The sequence below is a fragment of the Pipistrellus hanaki genome (genome assembly GCF_964339955.1).
Source record: "Pipistrellus hanaki genome assembly, chromosome: 15".
In the NCBI taxonomy this organism is placed as follows: Eukaryota; Metazoa; Chordata; class Mammalia; order Chiroptera; family Vespertilionidae; genus Pipistrellus; species Pipistrellus hanaki.
In genome coordinates, this window is record NC_140517.1 from 14,820,666 (window position 1) to 14,839,433 (window position 18,768).

The following is an 18,768-nucleotide window of genomic DNA, read 5'->3' on the forward strand; positions in this document are numbered from 1 at the left end:
ACTGTGAGAGGGGGCAGGCTGGACTGAGGGACCATCCCCCAACACCACCAGTGCACAAATTCTGTGCACAGGGTCTCTAGTCCTATATAATCAAAGGCTAACATGAAAATCGACCAAATGGTGGAACAACCAACTGCTGTGATGCACACTGACTACCAGGGGACAGGTGCTTAGTGAAGGAGCTGCCCCTGGTGGTCATTGTGCTCCCCCAGGGGGAATGCCATTCCCCACAAGCGGGGCTCACGGCCGGCAAGTGCAGTGGCATTGCTGGGAGCCTCTCCCGCCTCCACGGCAGTTGGACATCCCCTGGAGGCTCCCAGACTTGGGAGAGGGTGCAGGCAGGGCTGAGGGACCCTCTGGAGTGCACAAATCTCGTGCATCAGGCTACTAGATTTTAATAATTGTTATAATCTAATCTTCAGGAGAAATGTTTTGTGAGTATGATGTATGGGAAAGTCTTCAGCTATGGTCCCAGCAGCCCTGGTCATTGTAACAAGAATAGGAAACCCATTGGAACACATGAGGGCCTAGGTTGCATCAGGACACCACCAGTAGATTGAAGTTCTAACAGCTTAAGCTCTGTGACAAACATTTTAGTGAACTCATTCTCAAGAAACGCCTTACCTATGTAACCAAAAGCTATCACTAATACTTCCATTTTGTTTTCTTGGTTTTTATTTGGAATGAATACTGTTCAAGGCACCAGACTGGTTAATGCCAGGCTGTTGTAGCTTTTCCAGCTGTGTGTGGGTCTAGAATTGCATGCCCACCCTTCCCTTTGATCTAGAGAGTTTGTTACTGGATAAGAAGGGAAGAACAGAGGTTGACAAGTGGTCTCTGCTTCTGCATGCCTTCTGTAGATCTTTTGTAACCTGGTGTGTACCTGTTTTAAGAATCGGGGCTATATGATTATTTAGGAGGTCTTATTTTCTTACCTATAAAATTAGGTGACTTTTTTGTGATCCACCATTTGAAATCAGCATTTCTGTGACACTGATATGCTAATTTCTTCCTTAGACCAGCCTTTATTCCTAACTAAAGGTCTATTTTTCTGAGCCTAGGAAGAAGTGGAAACCTTTATTGTCAAGAGCAATATCGTCCCCAGCAATCACTGCCCAATTGTGGGGCCATTTTCCTCTCTGAAAGAGAAGCCATGTAAATTGCTCTGGATCAGGAAAAGGCAGAGAGGAACTCCTAGCAGTGGTCAGAAATCCCAGGTAGAGGACATATCCTCACTCCAGTGCCACAGATATAAAGAAGGGTTCTGCCCTGGAGTTGGAATGGAGTTGGAGCCTTTGGATTATGTCAACGACAAACGTTTATTACATCCCTCCTTCGTGCCAGGCCTTGTACTTGAGCTGAGGATGATGGTGTTGAACAAGGTAACTATAGTCCCTGCTCTCGGGAGTGATCAGAGAAAACATGTTTAAATAAACCGTCACCATTAAATGAGCACAAATGTAGTAAGCACTGAAGTACAGAACGCTGCAATGCCTTATAACTGACCGGCCTCCCTTATACTTGGTGGTCAGGGAAGACTTGCTTTCCAAGGGAAATGGGATTTAGCTGAGACCAAGTAACAGTCAAGACAGAGATGGGAATGGGAAGGGAAGGGCATGGTAGGTACAGACAACAAGATGTTCAGCAAGTGGGGCTGAAGTGGAGAGGGGGAGAACGGGAGTGTGAGGCTGGAGAGTTGAGTGCAGGCCTCCAACCACCTTCCAGTGCAGGAAAGGGAGGGGTCAGAGCTGGAATGAGAGATGCCAACGCGCTCAGACTTGGGAGGGACCCTTATCCAAGGGCTCATTTTTGAGTTTTACGGGGGTGTTTGTGCTAGTGTTTGGTGGTAGCCGGGAGTGCCACAGATCCTGCAATGCACAGGATGGTTCTCCCTACTGAAATTCATAGCCCTAATGAGTTTGGCTCAATAGGTAAGTCTCAGTCTGCAGACCGGAGGATCCTGGGTTCAATTCCAGTCAAGGGCATGTACCTGGGCTGCAGGCTCCATCCTGGGCCCTGGCCCTGGTCAGGTGAGTGTGGAAGATAATGAGTCCACATCTGTCTGTCCCTCCCCTTCCCTTCCACGCAAAAAGAAAAAAAAAATCAATAGAAAAATAACCTCCGGTGAGGATTAACAAAACAAAAAGTTTTTTGTTTTGGCCTTGACATTCATGGAGGTAAAAACTGCTTATTAAATACCTGAATCTAGAACTTGTTTTTAAGGTAAACACAGTGTGGTTTTGCAGTTTTAACATTTGCTGATCCTCCAGGAATATGACCAAGACAAGATTGTACAGTGTTTCGTTTAAACTTCACCAAAAGGGTTCACCAGCTTGGATCCCACCTTGTGAGTTTTGGGACACCAATGTAAGACACAGCAGTGTGGCTGTGGTGTTCAGGCACATCCTAAGTGCAAAGGCAAATATCTGACCACTCCCTTAGGTCTCCTACAGCAGCAGTCATGACCAAACCTTTACATATTGAAATGTGTTTTCAATTACAAAGTATTTTCTTTTATTTCTCCTTCAGTCAAGGCATAACCGTTTTTAAAATGTAAATTGTTTATATTATCTCTGCTTTTCTGAGTATTATCTATGGTTTTCATGACAAGAGAATAAACTGGTCACTAGGAAATAGTCGTTACAAAAAAGAGTGGGCTTGGTTTTGAAACCGTGTAACCCACCGAATCCAGTCCGTAGACTCCCAAATCTGGTTGCACCGCAGCTTTACTAAGATGCAGATCCCCAGCACCACTCCTGGGTTGACTGAGACGGGCTTTGCCCAGCGCACCCCGAAGAGCAAACGCTGCGTGAATGAGCCCCTGGGAAAGGGACAAAGAGCGCCAGACGCCGGGGCGCTGAGGTTTCCAGCGCCGGGGGCGGGGCCAGAGCACCACCGAGAGGGAGCGGCTGTATTCCTAGAGGGGCTCGGCCACAGCCTAGTGACGCACTTCCGGCCTCCCCGGAGCCGCGGGCAGCGGAGGCGAGTCCCAGAGCAGCGTAGGTGAGGATGGCACTTTGGCTGGCGGGGTGGCACCCCGGCTCTGCGCGTTAGGGCTGCCCTTCCGCCAGGGTAGGCGCTGGGTTGCCCACCCCTGGAGGAGGGAGGAGGGAGTAGGGAGCAGGCCGGCGGCCCCTCTCTGACTCCCGCTTTGGACTTGGTGGCCGAATACGTTCCGTCCCCGTGGGAAGCGAAGCCCGAGTTGCTGTCGTAGCCACGAAGCCCCAGGCAGTTGGGGAGAGATGCTGCTGACCTTTGGGAGGGCGTGTCGGAGCAGCCGGTGGGTGGGATATCTGCAGGGGTGAAGCGGCCTGGAGGGATAATCACGAGTGCTCTGACAGGTGGAGGCCATGCAGGGGCTTTCACCGAGGGTGGGTGGTGTGCTCGCTGGCTCCTGACACAGGGCCGTGAAGCCAGGCCCAGGGGAAGAGCAGGAAAGGCAGGGCCCCTCCGCCCACCCGAGAGCAGAAGAAACCGGCTTTTGGAAGGAAGGCGTCGCCTGCTTACTGGAGCGGTGTCAGTTCCAAAAAGGTAACTGCTCCTCCTTACTCCCCACCTGTGGGATGACAGTGACCTGGGGGTGATTGCTGCAATGTACTTAGTGATTTGTTCAGTCCTAGAATACGCTTAAAATAATTCCAGAATTGCTCATTCATACCCTTATGGAAAGCAAGTTTACTAATGTCAACAAGATCTGAGGCCATGAAACATGTTTATTGGGGGGGTCTTAAAGGATTCGAATCCAAGGGGAGCGGATTCTGGTAACAACCCAAACTAAGCTGTGGAGAGAACGAAGAAAGGCGGCAGGGTTTATAAAGGCACAAATCAATTTGGTAATTTTTTCCTGCACGTGAGGTATTGCCGGCCATGTTAATAAGGTTTGGTTCCAATATGGAAAGGAGGGAGGTGCGAACGAAGGAAGGATAAATTCCATCTATTGATATGTCCATGTAGCAGCTGTTCTCAGATGTTTATGGTTTCCACATGTTTATGTCTCTGCCTTGAGCTGAGTTTAGCAACAGGTTTTGTGTTCTGTTTGTTGTAGTGTAACAATAGGGCTGGCAACAGTAAAAAGAGCTCCAAAAACAGGCACAACCTGTGCATAGACCCCACTTCCTTCATAGTCTCCTGACATTTTAGTTTTTCCCATTGTCACAAGAGGGCAGCATTTAAGTACTGGTCTTTATAGCCTTTAGTATCTAGTTAAAATACTGTTTTCCAAAGTTACTTACTTCTTGTCTTTCCCACCATCTCAGTGTGGTGATGCTACTCAATTGCAGGAGAGTTAGGCTCATTTGATGATGTTTGTGTTCCTTTTTTGGGTCATCACCACCATCCCATCCTGGTTGATTTTTATACATATATTTTGGATATGTGAAACATTACTCTGGTTATAAAAGAACCAAAGGCACACTCAGAGACACGACACTCCCTCCTCGTCCCTTCTACCCAGTTTCCTCCCATCCTCCCATTCCAGGGTTCCTTTCACCCACTTCCCACCCACACCTGGTGTAACCACTCTCCTTGGTTTCTGGTTTATCCTTCCGTTTCTTTTTGCATAAATGACCAGACACATATTTTCTTATACTCCTGTTTTTGCACTTTTTAAAAAAAAATTTTATTTAACAATGTACTTTGAAAACCACCCATATCATAGAGATAATTATATATTTTTTAAAATGCCATTCATGTATACACAAGACTGCATCTACTATGATAGCTAAGCATAGTGAAATGAGCAGCCATGGACACACCACCCCATCAAGGAGGAGAACGTGACCAGTACTGCGGCATCTGTCTGTGTGCTCTGCCCCAACCCAACTCCCAGCTTCCCACCCCGAGAAGTAACAGCTGTCTTGAGTTTGGTGTTAATGTAGCCTTACCTGTTTTTAAAAATCATTTTGTCACATATGTGTGTGTATATGTAAATAATGTGTTTGCTTTTGAGCTTTGTGAAAATGACAGCATAAGGTCTGTAGTCATATGTTCATAAATTCATCCATGTTGTGAGTCATTCATTTTTGCTGCTGGGCAATGTTCCATTGTAAAAAACTGTATGATAACTTATTTATGCATTCTCAATGGACATGTGTGTTACTTCCAGTTTTTTACTATTAACATACTGCTGATAATCAGTAATTCTGGACATATCTCCTACATATGAGTTTCTCTAGGGTATACATTTTTTAATTTAAGCATGAATGTAAAATTTTATCAAATGCTATTGAGATGAAGAGTATATTTACCTTTATTTGATTTGTTAATGTGGAAAAGTACACTAACCTGTATCCTAATATTGAAGTTTACTTGTGTTCATGGGATGATGATATGTCACTTTAATGGACTACTGGTGTCTTCTTTCTTTTCTTTTTAAAAAAAATATATTTTATTAGTTTTTTACAGAGAGGAAAGGAGAGAGACAGAGAGCTAGAAACATCGATGAGAGAGTAACATCGACCAGCTGCCTCCTGCACACCCCCCACAGGGGATGTGCCCGCAACCAAGGTACATGCCCTTGACCAGAATCGAACCTGGGACCTTTCAGTCCGCAGACCGACGCTCTACCACTGAGCCAAACCGGCTTCAGCTGGCGTCTTATTTCTTATTATTTACAACCTTTGCATCAATATTCATAAATGAGGCTTGTCTATGGTTTTGTGTCAGTATTGTGTTGACATTACCCAACTCAAGGGCTTCACTGCTTGGGGGGTCTAGTCAAGGAGACATGGTTGTTGTTAGGTAGTTTTATTTACTCGCAACAAGTAAAGGAGACCAGGGTTTCCCTTCCAGATCTGCTTCCTGGAAGAGAGGTTAGCCTTGCTTTATACACTGTTTGGTCAATTACATGTTGATTCCTTCTTTGCAGTTGGCTAAACTTATCTGGATTTGGTTAATTGTGTGTGGAGTTCTTTCTTTATTGGGGGTTGGGGACAGTTGGCAAAACTCTTGGGTTGAGAGGTCAAGCTCATCCTGAGGGGATAAGCTGCATCTGCAAAATACTGTGCTACATTTTCAACTTAACAAGATCTGCCCAGACCTCGAGACTCTTGTCCTAGCTAACATTGGCATGATCAAAAGATTGGGAAACTTATATTGCTTTTCTCTGGTACAGTTTAAATAGTGTTAGAATTACTCATTTCTTCAAGATTTGAAAAGATTTGCCTGTGATATACATGGGCTCAGTGTTTTATGAGTTCACTTTTTACTGGCTATCTCTGTTTAATTAGTAATGGATTACAGAGAAAATCTACATAATAAAATTGGTAGAGTTGATTTATTAAATTCACATAGAATTATATGTTCTTCCACTATATAATGTTTTTAAGCATCTATAGACTATTTTTTAAATGGGCACTTCAGCTATTAACTCTCAAAAATTTGTAAAGCAGAAGTAAGTGTATCGGGCTATTCAAACATCATACTGTAAAGCCAGAAATTATGAACAGAAAGGAAATTAATAATATACTATCCTAAAAATTCTTTGGTCAGAGACTAAACAACCAGCTATCAAATAGTAATTAAAACTGACATAAAACCTCTGGTATGTGGCTAATTGTGTATTCAAAGGAAAATTTATGGCCTTACAGGTTTTAATTGCCAAATAGGAAAGTATGAAAATAGATGAATAAGCTGTGTGCCCCTAAGAAGTTTGGGAAAAAAAACCCTTTATAGTCTAGTTTTCCCCAAAAGTAGGACAAAGGGCAGAGATTTGTGTCAGGTGATTTATTTGGGAACCGAGTCCCGGGGTGGAGTGAAAGACAAGGGCCTGACAGAGAAGGAAGGAGAGCCAGCACAGGGGTGCTTTGTCACCTGGCCCGTCTCCATCTGACTGCTGCTCCGTCTTACAGGGTCTTGGAGGAGCTTTGGAAGCTCATTTGGGGGTCTAACGGGGAAAACATTTATCCATTGACCTCTGCCCCCTGTTGGTCAAGGGTGGCACCACAGGCATTAACTCTCCTGCACTTTAGGGACCAGCAAGTGCCCACAGGTTTCCGCAGGGGCCCCACACAGGGCAGCAGAGAAGCCCGGGGCAGGAGCCAGGCATCGGTGGTGCAGATCCTTGCAGAGGCATTGGTAGGCTGCACAAAGCTGAATTAAGCGTCTGGAACAGGACTAAGTGAGACAAGAGGAATGGAGTGGTGCAGAAGGTGTTTCTTACAGAGCCAAAGAAACAACCTAAGAAAAAGAAATTAATGAGTTAAAATCAATTAGGGGGGACGTAGAGGAAGTAAAAAAAAAAAAGTCATAAACCAGTTTTTTCCACAGCTGTGCTAACGTTGAAATCCTGGAAGACATAAGTGAAATTTTAGGAAAGTGCATTTTCAAGACTGATGTTAGGATCCGGGGGAATCAGAAAATAGCCACTCCATGTGTGTTTGAACATTGTGAGCAAGGGGCTTTGGGTCATGGGGCCCTACATTCACAGCGATCCCCTCTCCCAGGGAGCCGAGGTCTCGGCTTCTTTGAAGGCTGGAAAGGATGAGGTGGCAGCCCGGCCCCTCTCTTCTGGCCCAGCTTCCTTGAGGTAAGCCTGGGCCACGGGGGAGGCTGGCCTCCCAAGCTCTCTATGGAGATGTTAGAGGCTGGAGGACACTCATGTGTGAGGAGACGGGCAGATGTGGGGGAGCAGCTGCCTCCCGCCTGTCCTCTCTTGCAGGGTGACAAGGGTGATACTTGCTTAGAGAGAGAAATAAATAAAAGATCTTGGTATTCTTCTGTCTCTTGAGCTGAAGCACTGCTACTCGAATCTTTGTTTTATTCTCTAGGCTCTGCAAACATTTTTATGTACACTCGTGTGTGTGTGTGTGTGTGTGTGTGTGTGTGTAAAACCCTAGGGTTCCTGGCAGTGAGCATCAGTGTCATGCTGGGAGGAGTCCGGGGTACCGAGTAATTGAACAGATCACCCCCTTCTTCCTATGGCAGCTCCTGCCCACACTCCTATCTGGACACAGGCTGCCTGCATCTTAGATCGATCTTCTCTTCTCGGCAGGGGTGGCTTACCTCACACTGGTCTCCCTCTGTGCTTCTCCTCAGCTCCAGCCCTTCTCTGAGAGGGAGACAAGCAATGGCAGCCGTGCTCCCGCCAGCCTGGCCCCAGGTGAGCGGGAGGTTCTTCGCGTCTTGGTCTGAGCAGTTCCTAATGACCCCTCAGCAGAGGGCTCTGGGGAAGAGGAGGTGTGGGGACTGCCCAGGTAGGATGCTTCGTGTGTGGGTGTGAATGGAGGAGGCAGCAGAGGGCTGGGATCCCCAGGGACCAGGCACAGGCGAAGGGGAATCAAATCAACGTAAAGGAGGGCTGTGCTTCTCGTTCAGGGGAAGAGGAGGGTGGCGGGGGCCAAGGAGGAAGAACACTGGGAGCCTGTGGGCCAGGCTGTCTCCCTGTGTCCTGAGGGGCTGTCAGGGCTTGGGGTGCAGTGGCTCACACTGCAGGTCTCTTGACAAGAGCTCTGGACCCTCTCCCCCAGAAAAAAAATGTATGTGCAAACCAAGTTTTCCATACAATTTCAGGGACTTCATGGATCCCCTGAAGCTCATCCATGGACCCCCATGGACTGCAGGTTGGGAAAGCCATAGTCACAGTAACCGCAGGCACATCGTGTGAGGCTTCCTATGCCGCAGGCACCACACTAAGCACTTTGCGTGGATCGCTCATTCCTGACAACTGACCTCTGAGATAGGTGCTGTGCTGGACTCGTTACACCACAAAAGACCCGAAGGCAAAGGGGAGAGAGGGACTCGCCCAGGGTCTCACAGCCATCGTGCGATTCTTAACTGCCCGGCCTTCTGTGGGGCCAGAGGAGTTAACGTGGTCAGATTTGTGACGGCTGTCTAGGGGACAACTTTCAGGGAGATTCAAAAGCAGGGTGAGCACTTCAGAAAGAAGGCCGCTGGTCCAGGCGACGTGGGCTCCATCGGGAAAGCAGCTGCTGAAGAGGGGGGTCTAATTCTGGTCATGCTTCGCATAAAAACCTTTAGGACCTAGAATCAGAGTAAGGAGATGGGGGTAAGGGAGAGGAAGGAGTCAAGAAAGGATCCCCAGGGTTCTAGCTGAGGTTTCCTGCACAGATAGTGGTGGGTGACGCCAACCGAGGTTTGCATTCAGGAGGCAGCACCCGCTCACCTGGGTGAAGGACAGCGGTGAGAAGTTAAATGTGCAGAGAAGTTATTTGACTTGTCACACAGCGAGTGAGTCCCAGTAACTCCCAGAAGCTGACTAGAGTATTTGCTGGGTGGAGGTTGGCAGAGTCAACCAAGTCAGATCCTGGCAAACAGGAGTTGAGGGCAAATCCCTGCCAGTGTGTCCCCAAGGTGGTTAGAGAAGGCTGGAGGGGGGGGGGGGGAGAGGTTGCAGAGAGCAGCCGGAGCGTGCAGCTGCTCAGGAGGTGGGGGCCGGGCCTGCAGGTATGCAGCGTCAGCCCCGAGTGGTTGCATAGGCTGTTGATGCAAAGAGGAGCAGCCCGCGGGGTGTTTGAGGGGCTGGCCTTGGATGGCGTTGGAAAGGATGAGGCTTGAATGGGAGAGGGTAACAGAATGTCAGGTGTTCAGCAAGACCCATCTGGAAGCAGAACGGCTGCTGCTGCTACCCCCTCGCCCCAAGCCGATCTGGGCAGCACTGCGCGGCCTCTGCTGGAGCCTCTGAAGCAGAGGCTGCACAGCCCCTTGCTGGGAAGCTGGTGACGCGGATCAGGCTGCAGATGGGGCTGGATGAGAGGAAGCGTGGCCATTCTTGGGGAGCAGGATGGAGAAGCCAGAACCTCAAGGAGATGAAGTGGGAATGCTGGTGGGTGGGTCCCGAGCTGTGTCCACCAGTGAGGGAGTGGCTGCCTTCTCTTTTAGAAGTTTAAAAACAGCATGAGGTTTCTCTGCCGGGAGAGAAGTCACATGTACCCGGGGCTTGCTTTCCAGGTATTTTTCTCACATTTTTGCCGTGTTATTACTTTCATGCTCTTCGGAAGCTCCCTCCCCGAGCCCTCATACTGCCCTCTGCCCCCCACTTAGGGCCTGAGCCACGGGATTGGCCCTGGGGCAGCAGGAACCTGTTGTTTCAGAAGTCGGTGACCTTTGAGGATGTGGCTGTGTACTTCACCCCAGCGGAGTGGGACGGCCTGTCCCCTGCCCAGAGGGCCCTGTACAGGGATGTGATGCTGGAGAATTACGGGAATGTGGCCTCCCTGGGTAAGGCCTCTCCCCCTGGACCCAGGCTTGTTGGCTGGGGGTTTCCTGACTTCCCATACATGTTGCAGGGGGGACTCCAGAGCCTGAGATTCCCTAGACCCAGGGATTTCTGGGAAGGGCAAACCCCAAGCCCTTTTTGGGTCAATATAGGACTTTGCTGGGACTAGTGTGCGCTCTCTATGCACCCTATAGAAGCTGTGTTCTAGACAGTGTGGAAAAAGTAACATACAGCGTTATCTTTAGTTCCCCCTCACCTGCATCTTGGGTCTTTCCAAGGATGTCTGTGTACTCTGAATATCTCAGGCCAAGGTCACAAAATGGTGTCCCCTTGGGCAGATTCTGTTTGCTCTGCATGATGTCTCCTGTGCCCACGATCCGGGCCCTTGTCGACTTCTCCCTCACCTCTCCAGCCCTCCCCTCCCCCTCACATGGACAACCTGGGGCTCTTACCTTCCCCCGCCCCCACCCCATTGCCAACACAATCAGAGAAGAGGCTTGGGAATCACCCATGGCAGGCTATTCACCCTTCTCTCCTATTTCCTTTCCCCCAAAACAGGATTTCCACTTGTCAAACCGGCTGTGATCTTACAACTGGAGGGAGCAGGTGAGCTGGGGGGCCCATCTCCACTGGCTGCTGAAACAGGCACAGACCCTCCAGGCCTCTGGACTGGTAAGGGAGGCACATATTATGCTGAAAAGTTTAACTCTTTAGGAAGAAAGAGTTAGCATGTAAGCATGAATTAGCATGTTAGCAACATATAACTGTGCCACGTTTATTGGTCAGCTGTATAAAGTAAAATTTAAATAAGTTTTGATGATCTATTGTATATAGAGATAGATTCAATTAATATCTTTTCTATTTTCACAATTTGCTATTTCTTTGTACTAAGAACAGATCATTTTCAAATGTCTCATTCTAACTCTTTTTAATCCTAATTTTATAATTCCACTTTACTAAAAAGAAATGAAATGATTAAGTAATTTGGATGCAGGGAGGGGGTTCTTGCTAGTTTTCTAAGCATTGTCTATTTCAGTGGTCGGCAAACTCATTAGCCAACAGAGCCAAATATCAACAGCACAACGAGATCCGAAAACCGACTTCTGCACATGGGCCACAAAGTTTCAGTGGCACCGTATGTGCGTGCACGTGGTATTTTGTGGAAGAGCCACACTCAAGGGGCCACAGAGCCGTATGTGGCTTGCGAGCCACTGTTGGCCTACCACTAGTCTATTAACACTTTTTCACAGAACAGGAAAATAGTCTTGTGGTTAGAAGTATAATTTTTGGAGCAGATTTTCTGAGGTCCACTCCTATCTGTGCAACTTCCTAGTTGTGTGACTTTGAGCAAGTCATTTATTTAGTTCTCTGAGAGTCAGTGTTCTCATCCCTGAAAATGGGATAATAACAATAAAAGGTTTTAGTGCTAGTCTTATAGTTTGAGGATGGAATGAGGTAACATGTATCATGTGCCTGGCTAATAGTGTCTGCTCAATGATATATTAGTGGTTATTTTTGATTTTTGGAGGAGACAGCTTTATATAGTAAGCTATAGGAAATAAGGCAGAAGGGAGGAAGTGCTGTAATTCATTGCTTCTCAAACCATATGCAAATGAATTACCTGAGAATCTTACAAATACAAAGATTGTTACTCAGTAAGTGTGGTGTGGGGCCAAGATTCTGCATTTTTGTTAAGTGTCCGGGTGATGCCAATGTTTTCAGCTCCCAGACACACCTGAAGTAGTGAGGCTCTCATTGGCTCAAGCAGATTAGATGCCAGATGACTCCCTATTTCCCATGAGGCCTAGCTTTACCTCCTGCATTTGGGCTCCATAAGATTCTCTTACATCCCTGCAACGAATCCTCTTTTTTTAAAAGAGGGTTTCAGTGGGTTTTTATTCCTTGTCATTCAGCCAGATGATCTCTGACCAACAAAGACATGTTTTAGACACGGAGAGTTTGAAGTGCTTGGCATATAGAGGGGGGAAACGTGATATTGTGGAGACCCTTAATCAAAGGTGTCTGGAAAATTCTATGGACAGTAGGTAGCCCTGAAGTTTTTGAACAACCCATTGTGATCTGAGCTAATAATAGAAACAATGATCTAGTCCTTGTCTATAGGTTTTAAGTAAGTTTTGAACAAGGAGGACTCAAATGGGTTTTAGGCAGGCAGAAGGGGGAGGTACAATGCATAAGACCCATGTCAGCAGAGTTGACTTTCTTTTAAAAATTACTTCCTCATGCGCCAGTTGGTTGGAGTGTCATCCCACACACCAAAAGGTTGTGGGTTCGATTCCCAATCAGGGTACATAATCTAGCTTGCAGGTTTGATAATTGGGCAACCAATTATTGTTTCTCTTTCACGTAGATGTTTCTCACTTTTAACCTTTATGTTATTGGTTATTATTGGTTTAGAGACGGGTAGTCTTTTAAAAATGATTACTTTAAAATTATACTGTTGGTACATGCTCAAAACAGTAAAGAAAGTCTATAAAATGGTGGGGAAATCTATTAAACTTCCTGTTATTTTGTTCAGTTTCTTGTGTCTTCTTCTAGAAGTTTTCTAGGTATAGTACAAATCTATATGTCTATGTCTGCCCTTTTTATTTTCTTTTACACAAATGGAATCTGCATACAATTTCTCAACTTGTTTTTCTATTTAACAGTATATCTTTTATATATTTTCCTACTAGCATATATAGATTTAACATTTTCTGTTTTATGGTTTTTTTTTTTATAATAGATATTGATATCCAGGCTGACAATAATATGACAAAGGAAATGAACAAAGAAAAACATAATACATCATTTATACTTCGGGGGGACCTTTCCCAGGAAACAGACTTCTCAGAAGCCTATATTCTAGAAAAACAGCAGCAGGAGGTCCATCTAGTAGTAAGTGTGAAGAGAGAAAACGGCAGTGTCCTTGGCGGAACAGTGAAAGATGACACAAGCCTCACGGAGGAGTGTTTGTTTAGTCAGAGTCCAAACCTGAATCAGTGTAATACCATCATCACCCCTGGAGAGGAGCCCCCTGAGTGTACTGGATTGGAGAAACCCTTAAGTTTTGACACAAAACGTATCCATCATGAAATAAGCAATTCCAGGGAAACACCATTTGAATGTGAAGAATTAGTGGAAATCTTTAAGTATAACTCTCAACTTAATCATCATCGAGACAGCTACCTTGGGGAGAAGCCCTATCAGTGTAAGGATTGTGGCAAAGCCTTTAGTGTTAATGCAAAATTAATTTGTCATCAAAGAATTCATACTGGGGAGAAACCCTTCAAATGTATGGAGTGTGGGAAAAGCTTCAGTTGCAGTTCCAATTACATTACACATCAGACAGTCCACAGTGGGGAGAAGCCCTTTCAGTGTAAGGTGTGTGGAAAAGCCTTCCGTATTAAAGGGAGTCTAAGCAGGCATCAGCGAATCCATACAGGAGAGAAGCCTTATCAGTGCAAGGAGTGTGGACATGGCTTCATCTGCAGTAATGCATATATCACACATCAGAGAGTCCACACTGGCGAGAAACCTTATGAGTGTAATGACTGTGGTAAAGCTTTCAGTGTTAATGCAAAATTGATTCAACACCGGAGAATCCACACCGGAGAAAAACCTTATAAGTGTAACGAGTGTGGGGAAGGCTTCAGGTGCAGTTACCAGCTCCGGCGGCATCAGAGCATCCACATCGAAGGGAAACCCTGTCAGTGTAAGGAGTGTGGAAAAGCCTTCAGTAATAATAGAAATCTCACTCGGCATCAGAGAATCCACACTGGTGAGAAGCCCTATGAGTGTACTGAATGTGGAAAAGCCTTTCGAGTCAAAGGGAAGTTAATTCAGCACCAAAGAATCCACACCGGTGAGAAGCCCTATAAATGTGATGAATGTGGAAAAGCCTTCATAGGTAACTCGCACCTTCGACGGCATCAGCGGATCCACACCGGAGAGAAGCCCTATGAGTGTAATGAGTGTGGAAAGGCCTTCAACGTCAATGCAAAACTAATGCAGCATCAGAGGATTCACACTGGGGAGAAACCCTTTGAGTGTGACGAGTGTGGGAAATGCTTTGTTTGTAAAAGAAATCTCCTTGATCATCACCGAATACATACCGGAGAGAAACCTTTTCAATGTAAAGAATGTGGGAAAGCCTTCAGCCTCAATGCCAAACTAACCAGGCATCAGAGAATACACACTGGGGAGAAACCTTTCAAATGTATGGAATGTGAGAAAGCATTTAGCATTAGTTCCGAATATATTGTCCATCAGAGAATCCACACTGGAGAAAAACCCTTTCCGTGTAGGGAGTGTGGAAAAGCCTTCCATGTTAAAGCCCTCTTAATTCGGCATCAGAGAAGCCACACTGGGGAGAAGCCCTTCAGATGTGTGGAGTGTGGCAAAGGCTTCAGCAATAGTTCTGACTGTATGATACACCAGACTGTCCACACTTGGAAGAAACCCTATGTGTGTGATGTGTGCGGGAAAGCCTTCAGGTTTAGCTTCCAACTTAGTCAGCATCAGAGTGTCCATAGTGAAGGAAAATCCTCATGAGGATGTAGAAAACTCTCAAGATTAATGTGGAACTGAATTAGGTACCATGAGACTTACCCTGGTGGAAAACCCTGAGAGAGAAATGAATGTGTATCAATCTTTACACGGAAACAAATATTACTCATTACATTTTAAATCAGGAATGAAGACCAGTTAAAAAGTAACGTTCAAAAACAAATAGGTCATTCGGTGGCAGAGAGGAGAGAAGCTTGCCTATGCCTAGCATCCTGGCCATGGACGTCTGGATGGTTGATAGCCTGACACTCAGGGGGGAAAAAAAAAAGTTTTTTTTGTTGTTTTGTTTTTCTTTTTTTTAATAACAACCATTTAGAAAATATAATGGAAGGAAATATCCCATTCCCAACACCATCAAGAAAAGTAGATTTTCTAGGAATAAGTTTTAATTATTAGCAGGACCTATATGGATCACCACTGAGTGCAACAAATGGAAACAAGTGGGGAGAGAGGATCTTGTTCTTGGATAGGAAAACTCAGCTGTTCACGGTACTAAATTATGTCCCTTTCATTTTTGACAAGCATACATCACTTTTGTAAAGAGAAAAAACAGGTATTTCCTTAGGAAAAGAAAAAGTGTGAGTAATTTTTATTTTCATGGAATAGAGATAACTTTTAGAGGCATGAGATGAAGTCATCAGATGAAACCCCACCCATGCTCAGCAAGCCCAGCCTCCAGAAATCAAATATAAGGGGAAATACTGATAAATTGACTTCAAAAGTAAATATCTGTTTTACATCCAAATAAAAGATACGGTACAAAAGTAGAACCCTTGCACAATTTGTTACATGAAAGTAATAATATGCAGCGAGGTCTTATCATAAAGAGAAAAGTCCTATGTAATAAAAGCCTAATGTGCAAATGGACCAAACAGCAGAATGACTGGTGGAATGGCTGTTCACTTTGATATACATTGACCACCAGAGGGCAGATGCTCAACGTAGGAGCTGCCCACAGGTACCAGACCAGCCAAGGAGGGTGCCTGAGGGGGGCCCACAGAGGGAGGTGACCAGCAGCAGTGGGGGTGGGACTGGTGAGTGGGTGGCACCATGCTGGCCAAGGTAAGTGCCAGTGGCACCCCCCCACCACCACCCCTATTGACTCCCAGATCAGCCCTGGTCGCAGGCCAGGCCTAGGGACCCTACCAGGCCTCTAGGAATCTAATAAAACCCAGTAAATCACACCAGCAGGCAGCTTTAAAAAAGATACTAAAATTATTAAGTAAGATGTTCAGTCTTGGTAGTATTCCAAGGAGTGGAAATTAAAACAGGTGCAAACAACCACACACAGGAAGCCTCTGAACCTCTCTCCCACAGACATAAGGTGTACACACAGACCCTCCCATAGATGCACAGGTCCCTGCATACGCAGAGACGGGCTACCTCCCTGCCCCAGACAGACCTCCTGTGCTCTCCAGCTTGAGTGAACCGTGTTGGCTAGAAGTGCTGTCTTGAGTGCTTCAAAGGAACTATTCTGGTCATAAAGCTAATGCCTTTTGCAGTGTCCAGGAGATGCCATTGCGTAAGTTCGCTCCCCTGCCCCCATGCTCCTAGGAGCTGATCTGTGTGGAGGCAGGCACTGGAGCCTCGGAACTGAGGTAGCAGGGCAGCTGGCCTGCTCTGGAAAATTCCAGGCTGAACACGAAGACCCAGAGTGCACTGAGGCATGAGGTCCATTTATCCACAGAGAAACAGACCCAGAGATGGTCACACACAGCAAACCAGTAGTTGATGTGGTCACCCAGACCAGAGGAGAGGTGAAAGGCCACAGTTCTCTCCAACCCTCCTGGCTCATGCACACCCTGTAGATAGTTTCTTGATGTGTGGTCAGCAGAGATGGGGACAGGAAGTCCTGCAATCCTGGTTCCCAGCAGGCCCGACAGTGTCTGCTATGGCAGGAGCTAGGCAGGGACTCTAGGAGGATCGAGTCGCTGAAGACAACCTGATGTCCAGGACCAGCCATCCATGGCACGTATGTCCTGGGTCTTAGGCTCCCGATCCGCTCAGGGGTGCGGCTCAAGGCCCTTCCCACCCAGATGGTGGTCCCTGAGGCCTTCCTCCCTCGCGGTGGGGTTGGTATCGCCCAGGGCAGGACCTTCTGTGTAGATACCAAGCATCCTGGCCATCTTAGAGGCATGAGCTCAGCAAGCCCAGCCTCCAGAAATCAAATATAAGGGGAAATATTGATAAATTGACTTCAAAAGTAAATATCTGTTTTACGTCCAAATAAAGTTAAAAGATGCAGTACAAAAGTAGAACCCTTGCACAATTTGTTCTTCAGCTATCTCCATGGAGAAGGCAGACACCTGCAAGTCCTCATGAAGTACGGTGGCCCCCTAGGCCCAGAACTCCCCCAGGGCCAGCAGAGACCTCCCAGGGACAGAAAGGACTCGGCGCCGGAGACCCCCCGTCCCCTCACAAACACGCGTCTGAGCTGGAGCCACGGGCTCGGAGGAGCTGGATCCAACAGTCTCCCTCAGCCTCGGTCAGCGTGCTCCGCCCAGCAGCACGGGGCACCCTCCGCCCCTGGCAGCCTGTCACCCTGGAAGGGCCCTCAGCGAACACGGGGTCCTGTCCTGGTCCTGGTCAGGAGGGGAAACTGAGGCTCAGAGAAAACATGGTTGCCGCAGGGCACCCAGCAGCTCCGCGAGGAGCCTGGCGAGAGGCCCCAGCAGGCGGGTGGGAGGGCCCCTGCCGGTGCAGGCAGGGCTGGGGTCCTGTCACCTGGGGGGGGGGCGCAGAGGATCCACAGGTCCCCCCCCCCCCCCCCCCCCGGCCAGCAGCTCTCTCCTCCCGGCTTCCGGCTGTCTTCCTCGGAAGCCCCCCTCTCCCACACCCCTTTCTCTGGGGTCCCCTCCTGACGAGGATCTGGGGACACCCCCCCCCCCCAAGACCGAGCATTTGTGGGAGGCAGGCCCCTCCCCAGGCCGGGGCTCGCCAAGGGCGGAGGCCGAGAGGAGCCAGCCTCGGCCTCCCCGAGAGCCCCCCGCCCTACCCACCCCCCCCGCCCCCCGCCGGCGCCATTGCACCGAGACCACGTGGTCGCCGCCCGCCGACAGCTCCCAGGACGCCCCCGCCGTCTGGGCGCGCCCTGGGCTGCCCTCCGCCCGCTCTCCGCCCGCCGGCCCCTCCGCTCCAGCCCCCCGGCCCCCGGGCGGGCCCGCCGGCCCCGAACCCGCACCCGCCAGCCCGGCCTCCGGGGAGCCCGCCCGCTGCACGGCCGCGCCGAGGGCGCCTCGCTGGCCCTGTCAGCCGCGCGCGGTAAGGAGGGAAGGGCGGTCCTCGCGTCAGGCCGCCTCGGGCGGAGCGCCCGCAGCCCACGTGCTGCCGGTGTGGCCGCGACGCCCGGGCCCGCGGGAGGAGGGCGGGAGGCGGGGAGGAGGACTAGCGGGAGGCGGGAAGGAGGACGGGGAGGAGGGTGGAAGGAGAGCGGGCGGGAGGGCGCGCGCCCCGCCGCAGGCCGCCCCTCCTCACCGCGCGCCCTCCCGCCCGGGGCCGCGTTGGCCTCCGTCTGAGGGGCGCGGGGGTCGGGCTGGTGCCCAGGCGCTGGGACCCGCCCGCGGAGCCACGGCGGGCCGGACATTGGGCGGGAGGCCTGCGGGGAGCGGTGCGGGCGGACATTGGGCGGGAGGCCTGCGGGGAGCGGTGCGGGCGGCCGCGGGCGGACATTGGGCGGGAGGCCTGCGGGGAGCGGTGCGGGCGGGCCGGACATTGGGCGGGAGGCCTCCGCGGAGAGGTGCAGGCGGGCCGGACATTGGGCGGGAGGCCTGCGGGGAGCGGTGCAGGCGGCCGCGGGCGGGACGCGCGCTCGGACCCGGAAGTCCCGCGGGGAGGGCGCCCGCGCCGGGGCGGGAGCTCCGAACGGTTAGGCCGGCGCTTTGCAAACTTTCTTCCAAGAAGCAGCGCTGCCCGCCCCGCCGAGGCCGCCCCGGGGCCCCGCCAGCAGGGGGCGGCCTGGGGACGTGGCCGGGCGGGGCCGGGGCTGTGGGCCCTGCGAGCCCAGAGCAGCGGGCTCTGCCTCGAGGTAC

At 49.3% G+C, this 18,768-nt stretch overlaps 1 protein-coding gene across 1 annotated transcript; it reads left to right on the forward strand.

The window, feature by feature from the left end:
• Positions 1 to 2,939: 2,939 nt before the first annotated feature.
• On the forward strand, positions 2,940 to 16,992 carry ZNF23 (zinc finger protein 23). Its single transcript, XM_084906806.1, has 5 exons — positions 2,940 to 3,003; positions 8,035 to 8,098; positions 10,050 to 10,176; positions 10,733 to 10,846; positions 12,918 to 16,992. The coding sequence occupies exons 2-5, from the start codon at positions 8,066 to 8,068 to the stop codon at positions 14,723 to 14,725; spliced, it is 2,082 nt and encodes a 693-aa protein (XP_084762932.1). The 5' UTR covers positions 2,940 to 3,003; positions 8,035 to 8,065; the 3' UTR covers positions 14,726 to 16,992.
• Positions 16,993 to 18,768: the final 1,776 nt, after the last annotated feature.

Coding starts and splice junctions, on each gene's coding strand:
- ZNF23 (XM_084906806.1), top strand. CDS start 8,066: ATGGCAGCCGTGCTCCCGCCAGCCTGGCCCCAG. Junction 8,099..10,049: donor TCCCGCCAGCCTGGCCCCAG/GTGAGCGGGAGG, acceptor CTGTTGTTTCAG/AAGTCGGTGACCTTTGAGGA. Junction 10,177..10,732: donor CGGGAATGTGGCCTCCCTGG/GTAAGGCCTCTC, acceptor CCCCCAAAACAG/GATTTCCACTTGTCAAACCG.